The sequence below is a fragment of the Lipotes vexillifer genome, unplaced genomic scaffold, assembly GCF_000442215.2.
Source record: "Lipotes vexillifer unplaced genomic scaffold, Lipotes_vexillifer_v1.1 scaffold150, whole genome shotgun sequence".
Taxonomy (NCBI): Eukaryota; Metazoa; Chordata; class Mammalia; order Artiodactyla; family Lipotidae; genus Lipotes; species Lipotes vexillifer.
In genome coordinates this window covers 5,992,008-6,006,951 of record NW_006792921.1, presented here as the reverse complement: position 1 = coordinate 6,006,951, position 14,944 = coordinate 5,992,008, and the positions used below count along the sequence as shown (strand labels likewise).

The 14,944-nt window shown below is 41.4% G+C and overlaps 1 protein-coding gene across 1 annotated transcript in view; it reads right to left on the bottom strand.

The window, feature by feature from the left end:
- GARS1 (glycyl-tRNA synthetase 1) overlaps positions 1-13,968 on the bottom strand; it is a 42,952-nt gene extending 28,984 nt beyond the window's left edge. The window contains exons 1-6 of the mRNA XM_007466101.1: positions 13,569-13,968; positions 6,762-6,863; positions 5,775-5,877; positions 4,606-4,747; positions 3,346-3,434; positions 2,320-2,396 (exon numbers count right to left, since the gene is read on the bottom strand). Of these exons, the coding sequence (XP_007466163.1) occupies positions 2,320-2,396; positions 3,346-3,434; positions 4,606-4,747; positions 5,775-5,877; positions 6,762-6,863; positions 13,569-13,790 (735 nt within the window). The 5' untranslated portion in view covers positions 13,791-13,968. The remainder of the gene's footprint in view (positions 1-2,319; positions 2,397-3,345; positions 3,435-4,605; positions 4,748-5,774; positions 5,878-6,761; positions 6,864-13,568) is intronic.
- Between the last annotated feature and the right edge of the window lie 976 nt (positions 13,969-14,944).

The following is a 14,944-nucleotide window of genomic DNA, read 5'->3' as shown; positions in this document are numbered from 1 at the left end:
ACACGGGCTTCAGTAGTTGTGGCTCGCAGGCTCTAGAGTGCAGGCTCAGTAGTTGTGGCACACGGGGCTTAGCTGCTCCACAGCATGTGGGATCTTACTAGACCAGGGCTCGGGCTCAAACCCATGTCCCCTGCATTGGCAGGTGGATTCTTAACCACTGCGCCACCAGGGAAGCCCGTCAATGCCTTTTATTTTTTTTTTTTAAGTTTATTATTTATTTTTGACTACATTGGGTCTTTGTTGCTGCATGCAGCATTCTCTAGTTGCGGCGAGCAGGGGCTACTCTTCGTTGCAGTGGGCGGGGCTTCTCATTGAGATGGCTTCTCTTGTTGAGGAGCATGGGCTCTAGGCGCATGGGCTTCAGTAGTTGTGGCTCGCGAGCTCTAGAGCGCAGGCTCAGTAGTTGCTCTGCGGCATATGGGATCGTCCCAGAACAGGGCTCGAACCCGTGTCCCCTGCATTCGCAGGCAGATTCTTAACCACTGCGCCACCAGGGAAGCCCCCTCAATGCCTTTTAGATAAACTATCATGCTTCATAAAGCTAATAAGGAATCACAGGCACTAACAGGTCCAGAAAATGCCATTGTGTGCTGAAGCAACAGATGCGCCTCTGGCCAGGGAATCCATTGAGGCCATTTCTGAGTATCAGGCCGTTTCCACGGGTTCCTAACATTTCACTAAAGATTAAATTGACAGCTATATACAACTGACCCTTGAACAACACATAAAACTTATAGCTGGCCCTCTGTAACTGCAGTTCCCCTGCATCTGCAGATTCAACCAACCATAAACCGTGTAGTACTGTAGCATTTGCTACTGAAATATAGCAGAGTGTAAGTGGACCTGCACGGTTCAAACCCACGTTGTTCAAGGGTCAACAAATGATACAATACGGCAAATCAAAACTCAAACTGTTCTCCTGGAACTGGTATCTGAGATGAAACAGAAAGTGCTCAAACTATAAATTATAACTTAACAAAACAACTAATTACTTCCTGTTTCTGACAATTTATTTGGAGATGAACAAAACTGTTAAGATCAAAGACACGTGCACACAAAACCTTAATAAGTCTAAAATTCTGAATGGGAAACAGAATAATTTAAGGGTAATTTGAGGTGCTTTTCATTTCTTCTTTCTTATAAAGGTCATGCCTTTGGAAAAGGAAGGAAATGAGAAATGAGGGTGTGGCCATAACAATATCAAAGAACAAGAATTGATTTTCTAAACCATGAGCAACAACACTAAAGCAATGAGCTTCAAGCAAGGGATAAAATATACTTCACAAGGTTCAAAATAAACTGGCAGATGAGTCAATAGCCAGATTAAGAGGTCTTTCGATTTAAATGAGGAAGGAGAAAATTTCTCAGCTAATGTTGGAAAGCTAGATACCACAGAGGAAAATCAGCATGTTTAAAAAAATTAGGGCAACAGTGGATAAGTATCCAGTAATTTTCATGAGAGAAAAGCGGAGTTAGAGTCCTACATTCAGCCTCATTTATATACCAATGTAAAGAAAAAATATATAAACACAGCACTGGTTGTTGTTTTCTTTTATCCAAGGAAGTAAAAATAAGTTTAAGAGGTGAGCCCTGGTGGACCTCATGATCAAACATGGTGCTGGAGAAATGTACTTTGCTTAAAAGGATGGATGAGGTGAGAAATCAGCAACATTCACATACAGGCATGTTCAACTTCCTGGGGCAAAGGTGTGCAGTTTTCATCATATTTTTAATGTAGTATGTGACCTAAAAAAAGGATAAGAACCACTTCTGATATACAAGCTATTTCTGCACTTGGTAAAAGTCAGAATAGATGATCTCAATGCCTTTCCTAAAACATGTCAACTTCAATACAAATTATAAAACTAAAGGTCTAGAGGAAAAGCAGGGGCCTGCACCATCAGGTTCTAAAAAGAATAGCATGTAGTCAGGGACAGTGCAACCAGAAGCAGATCAAGTGGCTGATGAGACAGTGCTCATATAGATATCTGCCCTAAATCTCCACACTGAACGCTATCCATCATTAGACACTGTCCTGGTTTTTGCTATTAAATCCAGAAAACTGGTTTCCGAGAAGAGAGAACTAATTTCATGCCTATTTACATTGACTTGCTAGTTTGACAGAAATAAAGGTTAGCCGCAAAAGGTTGACAGAGAAGAAAATAAAAATGCAAAAAGAGATGATATGAGGGACAGAAGGTAAACTCTCCTTTTTTTTACTATTGTGACCAGGTCAGCACAATATGGAATTCAACAGTTATCAAATGCTGAAAGACAGAGAGCACCTACCTGGGTTATTGCGATCTCTCAAGTACTCACCTGGGCCAAGACACTTTCCATCTCTGATTTCTTCTCAGCAGAACACTTCTTATCAGACATCAATTTCTGTAAATGAGCTATATAATAACAAGTATTAGTACACGTCAATTTCAATCAATGGGAAAAAGGGCAATGTACTTTTAAAAAAAATTTTATTGATTGATTGATTGATTGATTGATTGATTGATTGCTTGCTCTGTTGGGTCTTCGTTTCTGCGCATGGGCTTTCTCCAGTTGCAGTGAGCGGGGGCCACTCTTCATCGCAGTGTGCGGGCCTCTCACTGTCGCGGCCTCTCTTGTTGTGGAGCACAAGCTCCAGACGCGCAGGCTCAGTAGTTGTGGCTCACGGGCCTAGTTGCTCCGCGGCATGTGGGCTCTTCCCAGACCAGGGCTCAAACCCGTGTCCTCTGCATTGGCAGGCAGATTCTCAACCGCTGCGCCACCAGGGAAGCCCCAGGACAATGTACTTTTAAGTTTCAATGTTGGGCAGGTAAAAAAACGAAACTAAGGATAATGTTCTTAATTTATATGAATCCCATGGTTGATTTTACAGGGACAGTCATGATATTGTCTTGATTCTTTCCATGACTTAGAACTTCTAATTATCTGTATATAACTTTTTTTTTTCAATAAGGGACTTGTTCTGTATACTTAAGATCTGTGCACTTTACTCTTTTTGTTTTTTGTTTTTTGTTTTTTTTGCAGTACACGGGCCTCTCACTGTTGTGGCCTCTCCCGTTGCGGAGCACAGGCTCCGGACGCGCAGGCTCAGCGGCCATGGCTCACGGGCCCAGCCGCTCCGCGGCAATGTGGGATCTTCCAGGACCGGGGCACGAACCCATGTCCCCTGCGTCGGCAGGCGGACTCTCAACCACTGCGCCACCAGGGAAGCCCGACGTGCACTTTACTCTTTATATGTTATGTCCCAAGAAAAAATTTAAAAACTTGAGAGAAAAGTTTAATCCAAACCCTTTGTTTTGATCAATCCTACTTGAAAGGTTATTTATCTGAGATGAAGAGCCATACCTTTCAATAGATGGTCAGCACGAAAACACTCTCCATTTTTTACATCTTTCACCATGAAGTCAGCAAATTTGTCTACATGGCCAGAAGTCCTAAGTTAATAAAGGCCAAGCCAATTAGTCATTTTCATAAAAATTAACCCATAAACTTTACCTTATAAGACAATCTCCCTTCTATATATTTATCCAAAGTTTACATCTGTATATCTGAAAGATGGAAGCTCCCGTATCTATTATGATATACCCCATGGTAGATAAAAATGTACACCAAAGAAAATTCTTCCTCAAATCTATTCCCACCCTCTCCTCAACTTCTTCCTCCCCTTAGGAAAAAAATACTAACTAGATAACACTTTTCCACAAATTGTCATAAAGTCTGTGCTACTTTGCAGAATCAATAAATCCATGCCTATCCCATTATTATTACTGATCTAAGCAAAGGCCAAAACCATGGGGAATCTGACTAGCCAAGACTTTGTGATAACTCAGCATAGACACTGAACCTTAAGGAAAGAGTTTTCTGCCACTGAAACCTGGCTGGACGCTGGTATTATCTCTGTACAGCTATTAGTGGGGCAAGTAGCTAAAGAATAGGCTGTCCTGATCCATCATCAAGAATTCAACTTGTTTTAACCGGCTGAAATTATTAGGAGAGAGCCTAAACTATACAAATAGCGAAAATCAGCTCTTTAACAGGCAACATTAAATGAATGAAGTGATGAGATACAAAATGTAAGAATTCCTCTTTCAGTTTCGTATTTGAGAAATCCTGACCTGCTTTCAACAATGTTGGTAGGAATAATCTAAATTTCTGCATTGAAACATCAATACAAATAGTAGCATTTGATTTAAAATACATACACACCTTTGCCCAGAGCTTCTATGAATTCATACTAAGGAAATAATCAGGATATACATAAAAATTCATCTATTGGGATGTTCAATGTAATCAAACATAAGAAACAACTTAACGCCTACCCTCATGCACTAGTTAAGTAATACTTTAGAAGAATACTTAATGACATAATGTTCACCTATATTATGTGAAAAAAAGCACTGTGCTACTAAACGCACATGAACTTAAAAAGACAGAAAGGATAAATACAACATTTTTAACATGGCTACCTGTGGGCAATGAGTATATATTTTCTTTGTTTCTCTTTATTTTCCAGATTTTCACAATGAACATGGGTAGTTTTTTGAATCAAAAAGTTACTTAAGTATGCATATTCAAGCATGTCAACCCTCAAAGTAGAGACCTTACTTTAAAACTGGCTCAGGGGTGAGCATGGTGCAATCAATCTCCAGAATTTGTTCCTCTTGGATAAAGTGCTGCCTCCATGTCTGAATAATATTGTTTTTCAAAGCACATCCAACTGGCCCAAAATCATAGAGACCACTAACACCTGCAAGACATGACAGGAAAACGGGTACTCTACCTTGTCACCCTGAACGAATCAAAGCAAGCAGATGCGAGAAACTGATACTTGTAAGACTTCACATACTCCCTAAAAGTGTATTCAAGTCAACACTTCAAATCCCTTAATACTGAAGAGCCTTATTTCCAGGTAGCTGACAGAAGTAAAACTAAAATGGTCTTACTCCATTAACTGCAGTATTTCCATATTTGAAATTTCAAGTAGGATTAGCAAAAAACTAAAAACAAAAGAAGTTCCCCCATATGTAAGAAACAAAATGAAAAAGCAGATTATAGAAATTAGAAAATAATTTGCTGCATCAGCTGAATAATAATGATCTCAAATTTTAGCACCCAATTCTCTAATTTATTCTTGGGTATTTGAGCCACTATTTAAACCCCAAGAAGTAAAACATTTAGAGATCTGCTCAGACTAAAACTCAAATCAAGTTTCAGTGGCAAAGTACTGAAAGTCTAATATTGTTGCAGTAATCTCTGTTAACTATGAAAAATATCAGTGAATTATACTTGTCTACATAAATTCACATAGTGTTCAAAAGGTGTAGAGATTTATCTGCATAGCCATGAAGAACGTTTTCTCCTGGCAGTTGCCATAATGAATAATCTAGAAACTATGGTTTACCACTGCCCTTGTGGGGAGCGGCACAGTACAGTCAGCCAGTGCTAGAATGGCCCTCTACTGCTCTCAGGTCTTCACTGGCATTTTAAGAAGGGTCTGCTATGTACATGGACACATCAAACACTTAATATCTGGGCCTCTCCAAATTCCCTAAGTCTTAATGGAAAAACGCTACCTCCAAAAATAAATAGGGTTGAGGGAAATAAGAACTGATATCATGCCAAATGAATGACTCTAAACAAACGAAAGCAAGATATCTATCCTCTGCTTTGTGTGACCTGAAACTATTAGATATCAAGCAAGCTGTGGTTTTGATTTAAGAACAATATTAAAGCCACTAACAACACAATTTTTCTTTCTCTCATTAATCCCCTACCTCCATAAATAGCAAAAGCTTGATCGTAGAAAAACCTCCTCTTCAGGGTATCTTCCATTTTTGCTCTGTCTACAACATCATCTTTGGGCTGTAACGCTAGCTCCTGTAAGGGATTTTTAAAGAGAAAATATGTGATTGAACGAGTGAGTGGGAATTTCAACTTATACATGTGAATTTACTTTAATCCACAGCAGAATTCACTATAAAATTTATCAGACAAGATTTTGATACCCTTAAAACAAAAGAAACCTTACGAGTTTTTTTCCCCTTTGAGTTACAGAAAAGATACTTTTACTTAATTAATTATTTAGGAAAGTATATGATCATTTCCAAGCTCACTTAGATGCAGATACTGATAAGCAATATCTGAATTTTTAGTGGATCACTGTAGCAAAATAGCGACTTAAAACTCCAAACAGGAAATTCCCTGATGGGCCAGTGGTTAGGACTCGGTGCTTTCACTGCCGGGGCTGGGTTCAATCCGTGGTTGGGGAACTAAGATCCCACAAGCCATTCAGTGCAGCCAAAAAAAGAAAAAACTCCAAACGATTTCAGTTTGTTGGTGGGACGTTTATAATTTGAAAAGTTTGGGAGGAGGTATCAGGTGACGAGAACTTTTCCTTAAAAGAAAATAATTTAAAACAGCATAACCATTATTTGCAGGTATAGGAGAATTCATAAAGAACACAATGCCTTCCAGGGAAATTCACGGAACATAAGCCGTCTAGGATTTGAGTCTGGGGGGAGAAGGGGTAGGGCAGGGTCGAGGAAGGCTTTGTAGAGGAATTTTGAACTACACGTTGAAAGGATGAGGAAGGAGTCTGCCAAGTACAGGAGGAGGAGCGGAAAGCATACTGGATAAACAGAGAGAAAGCAAATGTTACTTTGCTCAGAGACTTTTCTAGGTCTCTCCTGCCCAAAGAGACTAAATAAAGATAAACAATCCTATACCTACTTACATTCCTTTTTGAGGACCCTGAGACTCACCTTTGCTTCCAGAACCCTCTTCCGGGCTTTGAGCTCAGCTACTGCTTTGTCTACATCGACCTGGGGTGCTTTATCTTCTTTCAGTTTTCGCACAAGATCTCCCTAGCCAACAAAGAGAATCTGTATTCACAACTGGTTTCAGAAGTCAAGAAAAGTTAGGAATGGGTTTTTAAGCATGCCTTTTAAAAAGTATCCGTGTAAGAATGAGGCAATTCAAATGTTTATTATGTGAAAGGTCATTAAGAATAACTGCAGGTCGTTGCCCTCAGCATTTATAATCTAGCAGAATATCCAAATACAAGTACATAAATAACTATGCTTGCAGGGTGATTATTACTGGTTTGTTTGTTTTCTTTGTGGGGAGGAGACAGATGGTGGAGAGAAAAGCATTGATAAAAAGTAAAGAGCAATATAACTACTGAGAACACAGAAGAACCAATAGATAGACGACCCTCTCCTTGAATCCCTCTCCTTTCTCGCATACAAAAAAATGACTAACTTAGTTTTCCGCTTACTTCTCTGACCATTTCTTCTCAGTCACTACTGGCTAATCTTCCTCTGCCCTTTATTGTTGGAATTTTTTCCTTGCTACTTTCTTTAGACTACTTTATTCACTTCCAACAACCCCGTACACTGATTTTATTACAGTAATGTGCTGGAATAGGCAATCTGAGAAAACAAAACACTACCACATGGTCTGGGAAACTTCAAGATGAGAAATTAAAGTTATCAAATTAATAGAGCCCTTGGGTGCCCAACAGAAGCAACTGCTCTCTAAAGGAGTAGACCTTCCATAGGCCTTTCAGGATTTTCACAGATTAGGGTTACCAAAATAATAAGCACTAAACTCAAAATTTAAAAATCCATGAGGAAAGAAGCCACCATGTGTGAGACTCAGCAGAAATGACAAATAACAAAATTAGATCCTTTAAAAGTATTAGAATGACCAAATATACTTTTTAAATGCTCAAGATGTTTAAACTAAAATAAAAGGAGGAATCAACAACATGAGCAAAGAACAAGAGACTACGAGAAACAATCAGGGGACTTGAAAAAGAACCACACAGATCATCTGGAAATAAATCACTGAAATTCAAAACTCACCGGACAGTTTAAATAGCAGATCAGACACAGCTGAAGAGAGAATTAGTGACCTAGAAGAATGACCTAAAGAAATTATCCATGGATAATTTCCATCCCATGGAATGTAGCAGAGAGACAAAGTTGAAAATACAAATGAGGTAATGAGACACAGAGAAGAGAATGGAAATGGGATAGATGTCCTCCTTATTCCCCTCTGTATTTTCAAACTAATTCCTCTTTTCTCCTTCTAAAACTCCAGCTCCTTTGAGGCGCCTGTCATCATCCTTTCCCCGTTGTTGATATTTTCTAAGCTCCTGCCTATTTTCCCTCATTCAATGACAGTCCCCCTCTCCTGCAATTCATTCTACTTTAGAATGTCCCAGTTAGGAGGTGAAAAAGCTGTTTAAAATGATCTCAACCTAGAGCCTAACTCTGCTTATATACCATGAGAAGAATTTTCCCAGTTTTAACATACACTGAATTCTCCAGGAATCCACCCAGGAAAATGTAATTTAAAGGAAGACTAAAATCAACTATACTTCAGTTTTTTTTAAAAAAGGAAAATTGTACCTTGTTTTGTTCAGAATTTTACCAAGTTGTTATTATTTGAAATAAAAAACAAACCATGTGACCACAGGCTATGCTGCCATCCTGAGTAAACAATACAGTATACCTTTATCAATGCGCACTTAGAGCAACTGCATTCACAGTAAATCTACGTAGAGGTATAAGCATCTGCTTAATTCAATATAACTTCCAGTGGAGTCATACCCCCAAATCTACATAATAAAATAATATTATTTTATTATAAATTATTTTTTATTTATTTGTATTACATTTAGAGCATTATGTGTACACATATCTTTCTTTAATTTATGTAGATATTTCATATGAATTTCATCACAGGGTAGTAATGGAGAATTCCAAAATATCTGGTGTAAAAGGGTACACTGGGTCTGATATAGTTGAGAACCACTGAATTGGTTCTTCCTCTCAGTCTCTTACTGTGTACAAATAAATCTGGTCTGTTATTATACTAGCAGTTTTTATTCTATTATCTTGACCTCTCTAGCTAAAGCAACATCCTCAGTCACCTTCTAACTTTACCTTCTTTATTACACGTACAATACCTGAAATCACCCTATCAATGGATTGGCTTATTTATTTACATGCATTTTATCTGTCCCTGTCATTATAAAGCAAGCTCTTTTAAGACAGGAACTCCGGCATGTCAATTCTGGCACTCAAATATTTGTTGCCTGCTATCACAACCTAAACCTAGCACAACGCTAAGCACTTAGTACTTGGTAAATATCTACTGGCTTATTCTTTGCTCATTCAGTGGTTCTCTTCCCTTCCTCTACCCGTCAGAACACTTATCTCATAAATGTTCACTAATAGTGCTTTTTGAGGGGGATAAGAACCTTGTGAGGGTCTGTGTTCTGAAAAGAGAGTGGCAAGCAGTTCTTTTTGAATGTCTTAAAGAAGTAAGCAAGCAGTTCTTTTGAATACCTACCCTTATGTGTCAAGTATTGGCACTCCCATATTTTCTTTTGGAGCTTTTCAAAGGACACTGGGCAAGCAAGGCCACAAGTAGGTAAAGGTAAAGGGAGGAAGAATTTTAAAATTTTTAAATTAAAATTAGTTTTCCTGAATCATTTTTCTGTCTCTTAAAGTTCAGGCATAGAATCAGGCACACATACAGTCAAGGACAGGCTAGCTATCAACAGAAGCAGTGGGAGAGTGAGGATTCCTACACTGAGTTAATCATCTCTAAAAATCTCAGTGAATTAAGGAAATAATCGTGTTTATTCTGAATAATGGAATAATTAAAACCATGATTTATAATGATTTAATTGTGTAAACAAAAGAATTGGAGGTGATCGAAACATGGAAAGTAAGTACTTAAGGATTCCTAATTTCTAATTATTTTCTTCCCTCTTTCTTCACCACCAACTATAGTGTGTGTGTTGAATGAAACCGATGTGAAACATCATCAAAATTTCTAAATTACCTTTAAGAAACATCAACTAGAAGCTTAATTCCTGCATAAATTCTTACCGTAAAGACATATATTAGAACTAAGAGTCTGTGATTATAAAGCTGAATAGTTATTAGGTGAGAAATCACTTCAAGGGATCTTTTTCATGCATTCTTCATCTATATCATGATGCATATTCAGTTGGCCAAGGAAAAATAAGAAAACATTTCCTCACCTTTTTAAGATGTTTGGCTTTACACATATGGGCCTAGAAGGTTCTTGTTAAGATTAAAAAATTAATTTCAGATTTCCAAGTTTTACAACTATTGACAAAAACTTCATAAACTTATCATTTGTCCTTTGTGGATTAAGCAACAGGTTTTTTTTGTTTTTTTTTTGTTTTGCGGTACGTGGGCCTCTCACTACTGTGGCCTCTCCCGTTGCGGAGCACAGGCTCCGGACGCGCAGGCTCAGCGGCCATGGCCCACGGGCCCAGCCGCTCCGCGGCACGTGGGATCCTCCCGGCCCGGGGCACGAACCCACGTCCCCGGTATCGGCAGGCGGACTCTCAACCACTGCGCCACCAGGGAAGCCCTAAGCAACAGTTTTAATGGGCACTCTCAGTTCAGAAAATCAAAGCAGAGAAAAATCCAGGCCTCTAAAATTTCCCAAAATTGAATTTTACTATTGGCCACAAATACTATCAGTTGCTTTTTGAAGTGACAGTCTCACTTCACTCATTTTCCGGAAAATGAATGAATGCCCAGTACCCAAGACTGAATAACAATTTTTTGTCAGACATTTTAGAGTGTTTCATTCTTGCAACTTGAACAATCATAAGTGCTCTTCCTCAGACAATCATCATATGTGGGTATGCTTTATGCATACTTTCCATTTAGTCACACAGAATATTAAAAAGATGTGTGCACAAAGGTCCGAATTTAATAAAATTAATAATTCTTATTGGGACTTCCCTGGTGGTGCAGTGGTTAAGAATCTGCCTGCCAATGCAGGGGACACGGGTTCGATCCCTGGTCCGGGAAGATCACACATGCCGCGGAGCAACTAAGCCTGTGTGCCACAACTACTGAAGCCCACTCACCTAGAGCCTGTGCTCCGCAACAAGAGAAGCCACCACAATGAGAAGCCCGCACACCGCAACGAAGAGTAGCCCCAGCTCACCGCAACTAGAGAAAGCCTGCGCACAGCAACAAAGACCCAATGCAGCCAAAAATAAATAAATAAATATTTAAAATAATAATAATTCTTACTGCTTTTTCAAGGATACTCTAAAGCAAAACTGAGGTTTGGTTTTGTTTTTTGTTTTTTTTTTAAAACGTGTGAGAGTGTGGCAGAGAATATAATGACTCGGCTTAGTATCCCTGACTTGATTAGTGCTCAGGGCCAGCAGTTCTACTCACCATGCTTTGCACCATCAATGCAAATGTCAACACAGTGAAAAATGCAAATAACATTCTTAGTTTTATTATGAAAATGGTTTTGACCTTGGAGACCTCCAAGAATTTGCAGACCACACTTTAAGAACCACTGCCCTAGAGCAATAGTTCCCAAACAAGATACTCCAGCACAAAGTTTTCACCAATATGCAGTAAAAGGGGGAAAAAAAGAGAAAAAAAAGACAATGTATTAGACCTTTTTTCAAAGCTAAACCTGCTAAATATAAAAGACTGTTCTTTATTCTGAGTTATGGTCTGTCCTTTCTTTGGTATTAAAATACACTTTCTTTTATGAACTGAAAGGGGAAATAAGATGGTAGTTTGTTGATACATTTCAGTCAATCAACAAACTAAATCATTAAAAAACAGCATCCACGTAGCATAGCAAATTGGGAAATTTATATGAAATACATATTTATCTGAAACACATGCCACTAACAAGACCAGTTATTAAGCACCTTAAAAAAATCCCACTCCAAGGATGCCTTCAACTGCACAAACCTCACAGTGGAAATATGTAGTATGAGTAGAAGTGACCGTGTGCCTCATTTCCTCATATAAGCAAAAAACCAACCAAACAAAAACAACCAAGGAAAAAAAACGGTTTAACTAGATGATCTTTAAATTCCCTTCCAATTGACCCTGGAATCAGTGCGATTCAAAGTTCCAGGTAGTTAACTAATATATGTGTGGTCCTGGAAAATTAGGGAAAAAAACAAAAACTAACTTACATATTCAAAAAATACCTTGAAGTACCAAAAAACTAACAATCGAGCCAACATAAACAATACACAAGATAGTAATAACATCGGAAGGCTATTCCATCATCAAAGTTTACTTCGGTTAACTAGATCCACAGGCTTACTACAGATGAATAATTTGCATGGCAGTTCCAGGCTAACGTGGCAGAGGGAGGGGTTTGGGTGTATGTTTTTCCAAATTAGATGTATTCTCCCTTCTAAAGTGAAGTGGGGAAAAAAAAAGTTGAGAGTTAGAGAAAAGACAAAGGAACCACACCTAATTTCATTTGGGAAGGGTGGGTGGAGGGACATGGAGAATAAGCATTCACAGCGCTTTGGTATCAAGAATAAAGAAAAAATTAAGCCCAGAGTGAAATTTCAAAATAAAACACTACTGAATCAGTCAGGCTCAAACTAGAAAGAAGTAGATAAAGTGGCCGAATTTGCCGAATTTTTGGCAGCTCTGCCCCAATGAATTATTTCCGAGGGAGGGATCCACCCTCCATAGCTAAGGCAAGTTATTGCATCAGGCGCCCGTGCAGGAGAAACCCATTCGGTGTTCACTACCAGGTCATCAATCCTCGGGGTCCTATTCCGAGCTTTTGGCTCTACCCGACTGGTTGTGAGAATCCCTTTGAAATAATCTTTTCCTTGTCGTCTCTAAATTCTGATATTCATGCAGTGCCCTAGGAAAAGGAGGCCTCTATTAAATCACCAGCTCTCCAGCCCATGAAACCTCCCTCCCTTCCGCAAAATCAAATTTCAAAATGTTCCATACGAAGGATGGCTGACTTCACCGAGTCACTCAGGGACATTTACAGCTTCCCACGTTTACGATCTGAAAACTCACTCATTCTGGGAAACCCAGAAAAGGTGACAGAAGTGAAGGACGATGAACTCACATTATTAGAAACGAAAAAAAAAAAAAAGTTCAACACCTCCCCACATCCACGTTTCAACTATTTTTATTTCCTCAACGGACCATTCTGCTAACTAAGCACCGAATGAAGGAAGATGCCAAGGAGGAAACACTATTCAAAGCGTCAGGCAGTGAGGAGAACCCGCAGCTTCGGCACGTTAATAGATCAGGGAAGAATTGGGAGTCTCGCCACCCAGGAAGCACAAAGAACACAGCAGGGACTGGAAATCTTCAGTTGAAGCTATTGAGCTAGGACAGGAGGAGAAACAAAGGGTCACAGATCCCAGCCCCATCGGAGAAGCAAGTGGTACGGGCAGTAACAAGGATTGGGAAGGGAGAACAGATCGCATGAGGAGGGAGGCAGAACGTCGAGGGATCCGAGGAAATCACCCCAGGAGAGGGGAGGACAGGGGTCCACGGGAGGGAAGGTGGCCGGCGCACGCGGGGACTTGGGTCCAACGTGGGGACGGCGAGGAAGATGCCTAGAAACCAAGGGCTTCCAGAGAATGAAGGAGAGGGATAATCGGTGAGGTGGACCGGTGCCCGGGCAAGAGAGAGAGAGAGAGAGGAGCAGGGGACCAGGGAGAGGGGAGCCGGGGCTGAGGGGAAGGCGAAGAATGCCGGTACCTGCTGGCGCACGGCTAGCCTGAGAGGTGCCAGCACCTCCTCAGCCCCCGCACCATCCATGCTGCTCCGGGAGGCGGCAGCGGGGAACGAGGTCGGGGCGCGGGCTGGCTTGCTGATGGGCCGGCAGGGCAGAAGAGGAGGCCGGGCCGGGAGCCGGGTCGGCGGCGACAGCAGCAGAGCGGCGCGGGCGGCTCTAAGCAGCGCCGGGCGCAGAGAGGGCATGAGACCGCTGCCCTGGGAAGTCCGGAGGGGGCGGCGGCGGAAGCGGCGCGCGCGGCCAGGCCGGGTGTATGATGAAATCGCCGCGTAAACGCCGCGGTGCGCGCGCAGCCGCACATTCCCCACCCCGACGAGGCGTCGGGTCGCCACCAGCCGATTCGACACAAAATCCCGGAAGGACCCGGAATCCCTCAGAGCCCCGAGAGGGCTTGCCCCACCGTGGGCGCACGGAAGGGCTGCGAGGTCCCAGGTAGACCGCCCCCAGCGAACAGATTTGCACGATTATGCGTCAGTGGGCCTTCAAGGACGCAGCTCCCTCCGACACATGCTGACCGAAACTCACGAGGACCTTCGGAGCACAGGCTTGTACAGGGGCACTGACGCCCTGGCTGACTGACGGGAGTACACACTTATGTTTGTGTTCTTTCGCCCCCTGGTTCTTAAAGGCTCATTAGACATCACATCAGATAAGGACTTAGACTCAGTGTTGCTCAGCTCAGATGATCCTCCGATAAGGAAACAGATCAAGAGAGGTTAATGATTTGCCCACCTTCACCCATCCATGCCTTCCAATGTCAAGACAAAAATTGGGGAAAGGAAGGGGAAGAATGACGGGCTTTTTGGAGAAGATCAGTGCTGACCAGCCTGTGACGGGCGAACAAGATTTGAATCAGCAGAGATGAGGAAAGGCTGGGAAAAGATAATGTGCCAGAGAGTGGAGATGAGCGTCCAGGTGCCTGGGATTCCCTCTGCCTGGCCTTGCTTCAGCTGACCTCCCTCTTGTAGTTAGGCTCCCCCCGCATGGACCCTCCGGAAATGGCTTCTTCCCTCCCTCCTGCCCCAAGGGCGGGCTGGCTGCAAAAGCTGGATTCCCTTTCTACAGAGGGAATAGAAAAATAAAGAATGTATTAGTTATAGAAATAGCATTGCACACACCCACCAGAATGCCTAAAATGGAAATGATGGAAAGTGCAAAGTGATGCTCTGGGACTCTCGCACACAGCTGAGAGGAATGTGGATTTGTACAGCCACTTTGGAGAACTCTTTGACAGTGGCTACTGAAGCCAACCATACACACCTTAAGGGTGACCAGCAGTTCCACCCCAGGAGTATACAAGCGTAGACAAGCTCAACAGAGTGAAGTCACCTTTCCCAGA